Genomic DNA, 13,545 nt, shown 5'->3' with positions numbered 1-13,545 from the left:
ACTTACAAAAATCAATAGTAATAATTATCTTCATAAGATGGGGTGTCTCTCCCTTTAATTTCAGTTGGAAATCAAATGGTGCCTAATGTTTGAGTGAGATACATCTGGCTGACATTTATGATACCACACTCTTAATATACAGTGGTCTATAAACACATTTGGAAAGTCTTTGCTAAATGATCCTTTCTCCAAGTTTCTTGGGAGTGAAAAGCTGAATTAATTAAAATAGTGACTACTCTTCCAACTACTGCAAGTATTAAAAGTAGGGCTGTTGATTTAATCACAGTTAACTCATGCGATTAACTAAAAAAAAATTAATCGCGATTAATCACAGTTTTAATCACACTGCTAAACAATAGAGTACCAACTGAAATGTATTAAATATTTTTGAATGTTTTTCTACATTTTCAAATATATTAATTTCAATTATAGCACAGAATACCAAGTGTACAGTGTTCACTTTATATTATTAATTTTTATTCCAAATATTTGCACTGTAAAAATGATAAAAGAAATAGTATTTTTCACTTCAGCTCGTACAGGTAATGTAGTGCAATCTCTTTATCGTGAAAGTGCAATTTACAAATGTAGATTTTTTTGTGTATGTGTTACATATCTGTACTCAACAACAGAAACAACAACAACAACAACAATGTAAAACTTTAGAACCTTTAAGTCCACTCAGTCCTACTTGTTCAGCCAATCGCTAAAACAAACTAGTTTGTTTACATTTATGGAGATAATGTTGCCTGCTTCTTATTTACGTCACCTGAAAGTGATAGATATGCACATGGCACTTTTGTAGCCGGCATTGCAAAGTATTTACGAGCCAGAGATGCTAAACGTTCATATGCCTCTTTATGTTTCAACCACCATTCCAGAGGACATGCTTCCCTGCTGATGACGCTCCTTAAAAAATCATGCGTTAATGAAATTTGTGACTGAACTCCTTGGGGGAGAATTGTGTGTCTCCTGATCTGTTTTACCAACAATCTGCCATATATTTCAAGTTATAACAGTCTCAGATGATGACCTAGCACATGTTGTTCATTTCAAGGACACTTTCACTGCAGATTTGACAAAATGCAAAGAAGGTACCTATGAGAGATTTCTAAAGATACCTACAGCACTCGATCCAAGGTTTAATAATCCGAAGTGCCTTTCAAAATCTGAGAGGGACGAAGCATGCTTTCAGAAGTCTTAAAGCAACACTCCGATGTGGAAACTACAGAACCTGAACCCTTCCCCTTCCCCACTCCCCCCAAAAATCAACCTTCTGTGATGGCAGCTGACTCAAATTATGAAAATGAACATGCATTGGTCCACACAGCTTTGGATCATTATCAAGTAGAACCTGTCATCAGCATGGATACATGTCCTCTGGAATAGTGGTTGAGGCATGAAGGGACATACAAATATTTAGCGCATCTGGCACGTAAATATCTTGACACCAGCTATAACAGTGCCATGTGAACGCCTGTTCTCACTTTCAGGTGACGTTGTCTGTAAATGTAAACAAACTTGTTTGTCTGAGTGACTGGCTGAACAAGAAGTAGGACTGAGTGGACTTGTAGGTTCTAAAGTTTTACATTGTTTTGTTTTTGAATGCAGTTATTTTTTTTACATAGTTGTACATTTTGTTATGAAAGTTGAACTTACAAGAGATCACACTACAGTACTTGTATTAGGTGAATTGAAAAATACTATTTTTGTTTATCACTTTTACACTGCCAGTATTTGGAATCAAAAATAATAATATAAAGTGAGCACTGTACACTTCATATTCTTTGTTGTAATTGAAATCAATATATTTGAAAATGTAGAAAAACATCCAAAATATTTAATAAATTTCAATTGGTAGTCTCTTGTTTAGCAGCGCAATTAAAACTGCAATTAATCGTGATTTTTTTAATCACAATTTTTTTGAGTTAATCATGTGAGTTAACTGCGATTAATCAACAGCCTTGCTATGTAGTCATTTCAATACCATCATATATGTGTTCTTGTAAGCAAATGCAAATCTTTTACTGGGCTCATGAAAGGATTAACCAGTTGTGTGATACTTATGTAGAAGGCCATGCTATGTTGTTTATGGTGGTTTGACAAATCTGTCAGGTAGTTAAATCGTCAAAACTGCTGCTGAAGTAATTTGCTTAAAAGAAAGTTTGTTTTCAAAGATACTGAGATATTGATACTGACAGTTTTTGTTTATTAAGCCATTTCGTATCAGGGTTCTGTAATCTGTTCTGACAACTTGATGTTGGGGTCAAGGCACTGGAAAAGTATGTAGTGCAATTGACAATTATCCCCTAGAAATAACAAGGATTATACATATTCTGCCATAAGAAAAATCTTCTCATTCACAGGCCACCCTACAATTAAACTTTTATTTGTGCGTCGCTTTCTGGGTTCCTGTAAAGTGACTGAAACAAATAATGGACTGTGATCTCTGCTGGAATGCTAAGCAGAGATCTGGAACTCTAGTATTCTTATTTGATAGTCTACAAGTAAGCAGATTTTGGTGGTTATGTGTTTGTTTAAAGGAAGATTATTTATTATCTTTGAATGATTAATAAAATTATCAATCCTTAAATCTTCCTCATCTTGATGAAACTTCTAATTACTCATTTAAATGACTCCCAGACACTTCCGAAGGGCCCTATTCAGTACCCAACTAAGTTGATTCTTGTTCCCCTATGAAAATTTCAGTCAGATCTTGCTTTGGAACTAGTTGAGATCAAGTTTGTTTGTTAGATGGGGGCAGTTTCTAAAGTAATAGATTTGACTTACTGGCTTTTTTAGGGTATAGGATGTACCTGTATGTAATGGTCCCACACAACAAGTGCTTTGATAATATTTGACTGAGTGATTGGAGCTGAAAAGAGATACTTCACTGAAGGTAAAATGGTATAATGTGAAGCTAGTGCCTATTCCTGGTTAAAGTCAATAGCTTGTTCTTTTATCTTTTCCCCAAGGAGTCTCAGCAGATGCTTGGAAGGTTGATTCCAGAAAAACAGTTACTCAATGACCAACTAAAACAAGTTCAGCAGAACAGTTTGCACAGTAAGTATGTATAATATATATCCAGGGGTGAAAGTAATTTAAGGGACTTACCGGTATGCAGGGCCGGGGTCCCCCCTCGGGTGGAAGGGGCGGGGGCCTTTACATCCCAAACCCTTTAAATTGCTGCTGCTACCCCGGGGCTCCGGTGGCAATTTAAAGGGCCTGGGGCTTCGGTAGTGGTGGCCAGGAGCCCCGGGCCCTTTAAATCACCACCGGAGCCCCATGGTAGAGATAGCTGCGGCGGCTGGGAGCCCCGGGGCTCTGGCAGTGATTTAAAGGGACGGGCTCCGGCCACTGCTGGGAGCCCAGGGCCCTTTTAAATTGCCCACCTGGAGAAGCTGCCCCCTGCCAGTATTGTCAACTGTGTACAGGCTCTTGCTGTACGCCATACCAGACAGTACTGGCTTACTTTCACCTCTGTATATATCTATATCTATCTAAAAATAAGTTTGAGTCTATTTGCACAACATATCATTTGTATCACTGATAATTCTTTTATCTTGCAAGAGAAATGCTGAGAAACGGTACAGTGTGTGACCTAAAGACGTCTGTGTAAGAAAATATCTCATTTGACAATATGTTTAAAAACAGGAGATTCTCTTCTTACCATCAAAAGAGCCTTAGAAGCCAAGGAACTAGTACGCCAGCAGCTTCGAGACCAACTAGATGAAGTAGAAAAAGAAACCAGATCAAAACTTCAGGAGATTGATATTTTCAATAATCAACTGAAGGTAACCTATGTTAATCCCTGTTTTCTAAATGTTTGGTTGATCATGGGCAGAAACATTTTACTCAGTTTTTTTAATCAGAGTTTTAATGTTAAGATCATTTTACTAAGTGACAGCATTCTGAAATATATTGTACTCTCCTCCTTTTAAGAAGACAAAATTTGGATAAATTGGCATTACTGTACACTCTGAACAAGAGGTTCCAGATTAAATCTGAAGCCACTTGGGAATAAGTTCAAGTGATCTGATCCCAGATCTATGATTACACTTGAAAAAACTACCAACCTCTACCCTCCCCATCTATAAACAGAGGTTCTGGAAATATGGTGGAATTACTGCTTCTGCAAATTCATACACCCTTCATTTTAAACATACCTGTAAAGTGACTTGACTTCAATTTCTATGCAGAATTTTTCTGTCACACTTGTTCCTGACTATAGTTTGTTTTTCTTTTGTCTCTTCATACTTTCACTTCTCCTGTTTTTAGTCAGTTCACAGATTGATTAGTCAGTTGTTGAGACTGTGCTTTATCTAATCACACAGTAAAAGCAGAGAAACGGCAATAGCTAGGAGAGGAAGAGCATCCTTCAAAGATAGTGCTCAAGACTTCTTCCTGACAGTTACATTCAAAAAATGGAAAATGATAACCTAATATGAAGGAACTTTTTATCTCACTGTTTCCACGGATATTTTTAAAAAAACAGCATCCAGGAGAAGATACCGTATTTCCTGCAACATACAACTAGTATATTGAACATTCTCCTTTTTGTTTTCTATATTTGCAACAAGAGCAAAAGTTTTATGGCCGATTCTGGTTTGAAATTAGATCTAATTAGGAGAATTGTCTTTCTATTAAGTTAATTTGGCTACAGGTATGAATTGCATATCTTTTGTGTGAATATATCCTAAAATAATGTTAAATTAGATTTCTAATTCACTTTATTCTTGAAAAGGAAACCACACTAATCACCTGTCTGTCAGTAGTTGATACAACACAATGTTTTGAGAGATAAGGTAAACTGAATAATTTAACAAAAGTATTTAGTGTGCCTTTTCGCTACTGAGACCATAGGTCAAGTCTTTTCTGATGTTCTAATGTGTTTAACAACATAGTATACGATTGTGGCTCATCCTGGAGGTGCCCAAGACTGAGTTGCCTTGTTACTCCCCTTCCCCACCTCCAAAGATACAAACTTGCTGGTGCTTAACTGAGCATCAGCTCCCTGACAGCACCAATCTGTAAGCCACACAAATGATCCCCTCAGGCCAATGTCAGCCCTTGCTTTGCTTTACAGGTTAACGATAGGTGCATCCCAGTCACCACCTCCTTTGTAGCATTCCCCTGTGATATCTAGACCCTGTCACCAGCTACTCACAGAAATACCAGTTTTGCTATCATCAAAGGGGTGTTGTAAATGCCAGCTTCTTTGATTCAGTTGAGGATCAGCCACTGTATAACATCACAGCACTGAGGTACATTTATGGTGAAAACCATCGTAAGTTTATTATCAAAGAGAAGATTTAAGAGAGTAAAGATAATGGAAACAGGTTACATATAAAGCAAAATCAATACATGGTTTCTAGAGACTACACTTAACTTTAACAGGCTATCCATCAGTCTAAAAGCAGTCTTCAAAACGTTTCCAGCCAAAGCTGTTTGGGATCCCATTTTCATTAATGTAATCACTCTGCCCCAATTACTTCAAGTGCAGGAGAAAGGAGTATCCTGTTGCCTCCTTATATTCCCCAAAGTAATTGTTCTTCACTTCCTCCTGTTGAGTTTGTATGCAAATAGGTCTTCCATTGTGCTGGCCTACAATGCTTAATTTACATGTGAACGGAGGCAGACAGGTGAATATACATTCTTTGTCAGAAACCTGTATGCCAACTCTGCATGGATTCAAATGTTAAGCACTTATTTTGCGAGTGTGTGTGTAATTTTATATATATAAATGTCTTACATGGTATTTGTACCTACCTTTCACAACGATATTAGTGAACAGTGTTTCCCAGCTTTTACTGAAGACCTCACATGATCTTTTTTGTGGATAAATACTATGAAAGCAGTATGTACTGTAGTGTAGGTGTAGTGAGCTTGTCAAGCCCGTTAAGCGTTGCTGTTACAGAACAGTGAATCTTTTGCCAGTTGGCATTGAGGGGTTCTTAAGGTCACAACTGTAGATTGCACTACCATTGCATGTATTTTATAGTATTTTATATTCCCTGATAAGAGAAGGCCTATGGTGACCAGAGTAGTGGCTAAATTATTTGAATTACTATAACTGTTTCCTTGTGTCTTTGTGGTCTACATAATCATGTAACCATGAGATAGAACACTGGTGGTTTGGCTGGCAGTTCTTGCACTCCTCCTAAAAGTCTTACTTCATAAAGGTCCTTCTATTCAATTTCTCATTGTGGCTGGGGCTCTTCAGTCACTTATTCCTTCAAGTCAAAAATTCGCGAGTGGACACACTATGAGTGGGTTTTTGAAGCTCTTTGGAATATAATGTCACTCAGAGTTGGGTTTTCAAAAGCAGTATCTTAGGGCTTCCTTACTGAATACCTGAAAATCTTCAGGTAGTTGGGACTGCATGGTTGAGGCAACTGGTTTAAAAAAAAAAAAAGATAGTATGGAGAGTCTTTAACTTGTAGATCACCAGTTTGAATTTGGTCCGGGTCCATAATGTATGAAATGAGTTGGCTGTCTTAGGCAGTCTCCTAGTACAGTTTTTAGAGTAGCAGCCGTGTTAGTCTATATCCACAAAAAGAACAGGAGTACTTGTGGCACCTTAGAGACTAACAAATTTATTAGAGCATAAGCTTTCGTGAGCTACAGCCCACTTCATCAGATGCATAGAGTGGAACATATAGTAAGAAGATATGTATATACACATATACAGAGAAGGTGGAAGTAGCCATACCAACTGTAAGAGGCTAATTAATTAAGATGAGCTATTAGCAGGAGAAAAAAACTTTTGTAGTGATGATCAAGATGGCCCATTTAGACAGTTTACAGGAAAGAGTGAGGATACTTAACTTAGGGAAATAGATTCATCATGTGTAATGACCCAGCCACTCCCAGTCTCTATTCAAACCCAATGGTATCTAGTTTGCATATTAATTTAAGCTCAGCAGTTTCTCACTGGAGTCTGTTTTTGAAGCTTTTCTGTTGCAAAATTGCCACCCTTAAATCTTTTACTGAGTGGCCAGAGAGGTTGAAGTGTTCTCCTACCTGTTTTTGAATGTTATGATTCCTGAAGTCAGATTTGTGTCCATTTATTCTTTTGCATAGAGACTGTCTGCTTTGGCCAATGTACATGGCAGAGGGGCATTGCTGGCGCATGATGGCATATATCACATTGGTAGATGTGCAGGTAAAGGAGCCCCTGATGGTGTGGCTGATGTGATTAGGTCTTATGATGGTATCACTTGAATAAATATGTGGACAGAGTTGGCATTGGGCTTTGTTGCAAGGACAGGTTCCTGGGTTAGTGTTTTTGTTGTGTGGTTGCTGGAGAGTATTTGCTTCAGGTTGGGGGGCTGTCTGTAAGTGAGGACTGGTCTGTCTCCCAAGATTGGTGAGAGTGAGGGATCGTTTTATAATAGGTTGTAAATCTTTGATGTGCTGGAGAGGTTTTAGTTGGGGGCTGAAGGTGACGGCTGGTGGCATTCTGTTATTTTCTTTGTTGGGCCTGTCCTGTAGTAGGTGACTTCTGGGTACTCTTCTGGTTCTGTCAATCTGTTTCTTCACTTCAGCAGGTGGGTATTGTAGTTTTAAGAATGCTTGATAGAGATCTTGTAGGTGTTTCTCTGTCTGAGGGATTGGAGCAAATGTGGTTGTATCTTAGAGCTTGGCTGTAGACAATGGATCATGTGGAGTGTCCTGGATGGAAGCTGGAGGCATGTAGGTACGTATAGCGGTCAGTAGGTTTCCAATATTGGGTGGTGTTTATGTGACCATTGCTTATTAGCACAGGAAATGGACCGCTTGTGTGGATTGGTTTAGGCTGAGGTTGATGGTGGGATGGAAATTGTTGAAATCATGGTGGAATTCCTCAAGGGCTTCTTTTCCATGGGTCCAGATGATGATGATGTCATCAGTATAGCGCAAGTAGAGTAGGGGCATTAGGGGACGAGAGCTGAGGAAGCGTTGTTCTAAGTCAGCCATAAAAATCAACCTTTCCAGACTACTGTACCCCTTTCAGGAATCTGATTTGTCTTGCGTACTGCCAGGTTTCACCTCAGTTAAAAACTACTTGCTTACAAAATCAGACCTAAAAATACAAAAGTGTCACAGCCCACTATTACTGAAAAACCGCTTACTTTTTTGTTTTTACCATATAATTATAAAATACATCAATTGGAATATGCAAGTACAGTATTTATTTCAGTGTGATACTTGACCCTGTTTTACACTTGTTAGCCTTGTCTGAAGCCTGAACCCCAGGCAGCAGACCCGAAGCATGTAATTTAGCTTTGCCGGGCTCCCTGTGGCTTGGGAAATTGCCCTGCTTGCCACCCTTTAATGATGCCCCCGTTCTTGCGATCCCCCTAAACCTGTCCAGTGACACACACACCTTCCCCGCCCCCCCCCCTCCCTGGGGGCTGCAACCTCTAGACTGAGAGACACTGATATAGATGAGTTGAGTACTTCCTGGAAGACCTGTGCATATGCCTGGGGGTGTGCACACCCCTGGTTGAGAACCACTGTCTTAGTGCCCATTCATTACTTGTAGAGCAGATTTGAAGTGCAGTAACAAGAGACTGACAGTGGCTAATGCTATATATTATTTCCGGGAGTGTGTTATGGAATAAGAATCATGAAGTCAGTGGGAGCTGCTATATGTGTAGCATGGTTGAAAATCAGGCCACCTATTTGATGCCTCAATATGGATTTGGGAGCCTAACTTTAGGTACCCCGTTTTGAAAATCTTGGCCTGGCCTAGTCTAGTCTGTTCTATCTAGTTTAAATATATGTTTGGGTATGATATAGGTCTACCTGGATCCACTCTTTTGCATAGAAGTGTAAAAGAGTTCTGGGTTAAGGAAGGCTTATTATGTTACTCTTTTTGTGTAATACAGTTTGTGCATATACGTTGTTTATATACAAACCCTCACTTTCACAAAGGCCACAATCATTTAGAAACCCTGTAAGATAGATCCGTTTTTTTAAAAAATCAATTTTTGGCTGCAAATATTAATTTCGATAACACTGGAGATTCACATATTTAGCATGTGTGTTAATACAAGAGGTGAAAGCCAGTAAATTAGTGTAGCCAACTGATTTTAAAATAGGCGTACATTCCTGATATATTACTCTCAGTGCCAGAAAAAATGTGGCACACAACTAAAACAATGTTCTTGAAAAAAGTCTGTCTTTGTGTAATATTCCATTTGTTTTTGGTCCTGGTCTAGTCAATGTGTACTGGACAAGTGTTGCATATGAATGACTGTTTATATTTGAGCATTTCTTTCTTCCAATCAGTGGCAATGGAAGATGCAATGCTGCAGTGCCTGGCAGTTCTCCTGGGCTGCATCAACTACTTAGACTTCTTTCTAAAGGTCTCCATGTCCTAGACAGGCAGTATTCATCCATCTCAATCTAAGAACCACCTCCAGTTATCATAGAATCATAGAATATCAGGGTTGGAAGGGACCTTAGGAGGTCATCTAGTCCAACCCCCTGCTCAAAGCAGGACCAGTCCCCAATTTTTGCCCCAGATCCCTAAATGGCCCCCTCAAGGATTGAACTCACAACCCTGTGTTTAGCAGGCCAATGCTCAAACCACTGAGCTGTCCCTCCCCCCAAAGGGAGGGATATGTGCTTTGCTTTCCCATAAACAGATGAGTGTGCAGTGTTTAAGTTAGTATTTAATAAGAAGTTCTAGAACAAAATCTTAAAAGTTTAGATCCAAATTTGAATTTCAATCTAATCTTTACTTATTGCCTAGATAAAAAGTAGTATTTCTTGTGTGCCTTCACTTACAACCAGTACAGGGTACTAGTGAGTATAACATTTCAACATTTTAAAACAATGAATCTCCTTGTTTCGACCATTGTGTTAAGAAACTTTAAACAGAAACACTTATGCTGCATCATACATAGTCTATTCATATAGAGCACTGCATTTTGTGATGCTGGGTATTATACAAGAGGCTGTTAAAAAATTCATCTTCATTAGATGGTAGTTTTTTCCTAGCTGCTGATATGGGGCATAAGGGAGGGGGAATGTTTCTGTTGAGGATAGCACAGCTGCTTCAGGAGTGTTGATGCTTCATGGGATGGGGTGGGAGAGCCCCTCAGTGAGTAGTGGGACTAGAGGAGTGGTGGGCAACCTGCGGCCCACGTCGCTTCCCACAGCTCCCATTGGCCAGGAACGGCAAACTGCGGCCACTGGGAGCTGCGGGCAGCCGTTCCTGCAGACGGTCAATGTAAACAAACTGTCTCGCAGACCTCCAGTGGATTACCCTGGTGGACCACTGTCATAAATATAAAGGGAAGGGTAAACCCCTTTGAAATCCCTCCTGGCCAGGGGAAAGCTCCTCTCACCTGTAAAGGGTTAAGAAGCTAAAGGTAACCTCGCTGGCACCTGACCAAAATGACCAATGAGGAGACAAGATACTTTCAAAAGCTGGGAGGACGGAGAGAAACAAAGGGTCTGTGTGTCTGTCTATATGCTGGTTTCTGCCGGGGATAGACCAGGAATGGAGTCTTAGAACTTTTAGTAAGTAATCTAGCTAGGTATGTGTTAGATTATGATTTCTTTAAATGGCTGAGAAAAGAATTGTGCTGAATAGAATAACTATTTCTGTCTGTGTATCTTTTTGTAACTTAAGGTTTTGCCTAGAGGGGTTCTCTATGTTTTTGAATCTAATTACCCTGTAAGATATCTACCATCCTGATTTTACAGGGGGGATTTCTTTATTTCTATTTTCTTCTATTTTTATTAAGTCTTCTTGTAAGAAAACTGAATGCTTTTTCATTGTTCTCAGATCCAAGGGTTTGGGTCTGTGGTCACCTATGCAAATTGGTGAGGCTTTTTATCCAACATTTCCCAGGAAAGGGGGGGTGCAAGTGTTGGGAGGATTGTTCATTGTTCTTAAGATCCAAGGGTCTGGGTCTGTAGTCACCTAGGCAAATTGGTGAGGCTTTTACCAAACCTTGTCCAGGAAGTGGGGTGCAAGGTTTTGGGAAGTATTTTGGGGGGAAGGACGCGTCCAAACAGCTCTTCCCCAGTAACCAGTATTAGTTTGGTGGTGGTAGTGGCCAGTCCAAGGACAACGGGTGGAATATTTTGTACCTTGGGGAAGTTTTGACCTAAGCTGGTAAAGATAAGCTTAGGAGGTTTTTCATGCAGGTCCCCACATCTGTACCCCAGAGTTCAGAGTGGGGGAGGAACCTTGACAGCCACATGTGGCTGCAGGTTGCCCACCACTGGACTAGAGGTTGCCTTCCCCTTGGATCTAGAGGGCTGGGATGCTCCACCTCTGTCTGCTCCACACGGCCCTTGATCCTTTCCCCTCAAGGGCAAGATTTGGTGGAAGCTTCACAGGGTAATCCTTGGAAATTTCCTGGGCATCCTCTTGCCTCTCTGTGGGAAGGCAAGATTTGGCCCTAAAACAAGAAATGCAATAGTTTAAGGCTTCCATGGCAACTTTACTTGCCAACATTATGTACTCACTGTCCTACGTATACTTAATAGTCTGCCTAGTTTTCCGAAATACCTTGTGAGTGTCTTAATGTTATCAGAATCTTTGCTGTTATACTTCTTGACGGTTTAGATTTGCAACTTTGACAGTGCTCTAATTTTTCAAAATATTTATGTATATCTGTGATTTAGTTGCTTATTTTTAAACCGTGTCTACTTGCACCTTTTGGATAACACATTGGTAATCTTGCAAACACCACGAAAGGTGGATGAAATATGGACTCTTAAAGTTATGAATATCTCAACAAATGTATAGCTTTCTAACTTACGACTTGTAGTTACCTATCTTTTTATAAAAAGACTGTATTTTTTAGCTGTATATTTAGCAGAGTTTCATTCACCTGACTGTTGAAATGGAGTGGTATTTTGTTTAGTTGGTATCTTATATAGTACTGTGGGAGATGCTGATTTTTTTTTTTTAAATGTCATGCCAAGCAAGACAGTACAATACATAAAATGTAAATCCTGGTCATTTAATTCCCATTTCATTAGAGCTGATGCAAGAAGGCAAATAAGTCCTTTTCTTAATTATAGTTTTATCTTCAGATAACAGTTGTAAATTACCATTCGCTACTGGATACACAATTTTATTGGGTATGTTGCTTGTTAAGGTTGCTTACATACCTCATATTCAAAATTTTTTGCTCAGCAAAATATAGAACTAGTGTGCCAGCTTGGGGAAAAGAAAATGGTGAATTTAAATGCCTTTAAAATTTTTTTACATTTTAAAAACTGGAGATCCTACATAACCAAATGTATAGCTATAAAAGAAGATAAAATTTATTTTTTTATTTAGAACAGTGAACAGAAATTCTTTACCTGTTGGGACCAGACATCAAACACTAGGGGCTCTATTTTTGCTGCAGCAGTTACTGACCTGGCTGACACCTACTCAGATTCTTCAAACTGGAATGGAGACATCACTCTTGTAGTGAAAGCACCCAATTCTGGTCTTAGCAGATAAAGGTGGCAATGGTTTTCAGCTCTTCTTCTAAAATGTGCTTAGTTGTTATAAAATTAGCTTCGTTGTAAGGTAAGCCTATATATGTTTTTAAAAAAAAATACAGTAGAACCTCAGAATTATGAACACCAGAGTTATGAACTGACCAGTCAACCACATACCCAATTTGGAATCGGAAGTATGCAATCAGGCAGCAGCAGACACACCAAAAAATAATCAAGTACAGTACAGTAATGTGTTAAATGTAAACTACTAGAAAAATATAGGGAAAGATTTTTAAAAAGATTGGACACGGTAAGGAAACTGGTTTCAGAGTAGCAGCCGTGTTAGTCTGTATTCGCAAAAAGAAAAGGAGTACTTGTGGCACCTTAGAGACTAGCCAATTTATTTGAGCATAAGCATCCAATGAAGTGAGCTGTAGCTCATGAAAGCTTATGCTCAAATAAATTGGTTAGTCTCTAAGGTGCCACAAATACTCCTTTTCTTTTTGGTAAGGAAACTGTTTCTGTACTTGTTTTAATTAAATTACAATGGTTAAAAGCAGCATTTTTCTTCTGCATAGTAAAGTTTCAAAACTGTATAAAGTCAATGTTCAGTGGTAAACTTTTGAAAGAACAACCATAACATTTTGTTCAGAGTTACGAACATTTCAGAGTTACAAACAACCTCCATTTCCCAGGTGTTTGTAACTCTGAGGTTCTACAGTATGCAGTCCTGCAATTTTGATTCAATCAGAGCTCCAACTGATGTGAATGGGAGTTCAGTGCAAAGAGTTCTTGCAAGATCAGGTCTGTACTCCTTTATGGATTTCATAACTTGGTGAACTTTTAAAAATAAATTACTAAATAGAAACTCTCTCTAAATTAGACTAGAACTCTTTCTGAAGCCTTTGGATGGCTAAATGGCTCTCGTTCTGTTTTAAATGTCTGTTAAAATAAATTAGCCTTAGTGCAAATAGTTGGGCTTTATCTTCTTTAATTTTTTTTTGTTCTTGTGGGTTTTTAAAGTTTGATAGCTTTAATGCTCCAAGGATTTTAGTTCCACTTCTTGGCCTAATGACTTAGTCCTGTTTTATAACTACTTAA

The 13,545-nt window shown here is 38.9% G+C and overlaps 1 protein-coding gene across 9 annotated transcripts in view; it reads left to right on the top strand.

The window, feature by feature from the left end:
- Window positions 1-13,545, top strand: part of ITSN1 (intersectin 1) — a 222,775-nt gene that overhangs the window by 103,689 nt on the left and 105,541 nt on the right. For all 9 annotated transcript variants that reach the window (XM_073361581.2, XM_073361520.2, XM_073361526.2 and 6 more), the window contains 2 exons: window positions 2,976-3,063; window positions 3,655-3,794. In XM_073361581.2, coding sequence (XP_073217682.1) covers window positions 2,976-3,063; window positions 3,655-3,794 — 228 coding nt within the window. The remainder of the gene's footprint in view (window positions 1-2,975; window positions 3,064-3,654; window positions 3,795-13,545) is intronic.

Source organism: Lepidochelys kempii, chromosome 1 (genome assembly GCF_965140285.1).
Source record: "Lepidochelys kempii isolate rLepKem1 chromosome 1, rLepKem1.hap1, whole genome shotgun sequence".
NCBI classification, from domain to species: domain Eukaryota; kingdom Metazoa; phylum Chordata; order Testudines; family Cheloniidae; genus Lepidochelys; species Lepidochelys kempii.
This window is presented reverse-complemented; position numbering and strand designations above follow the sequence as displayed.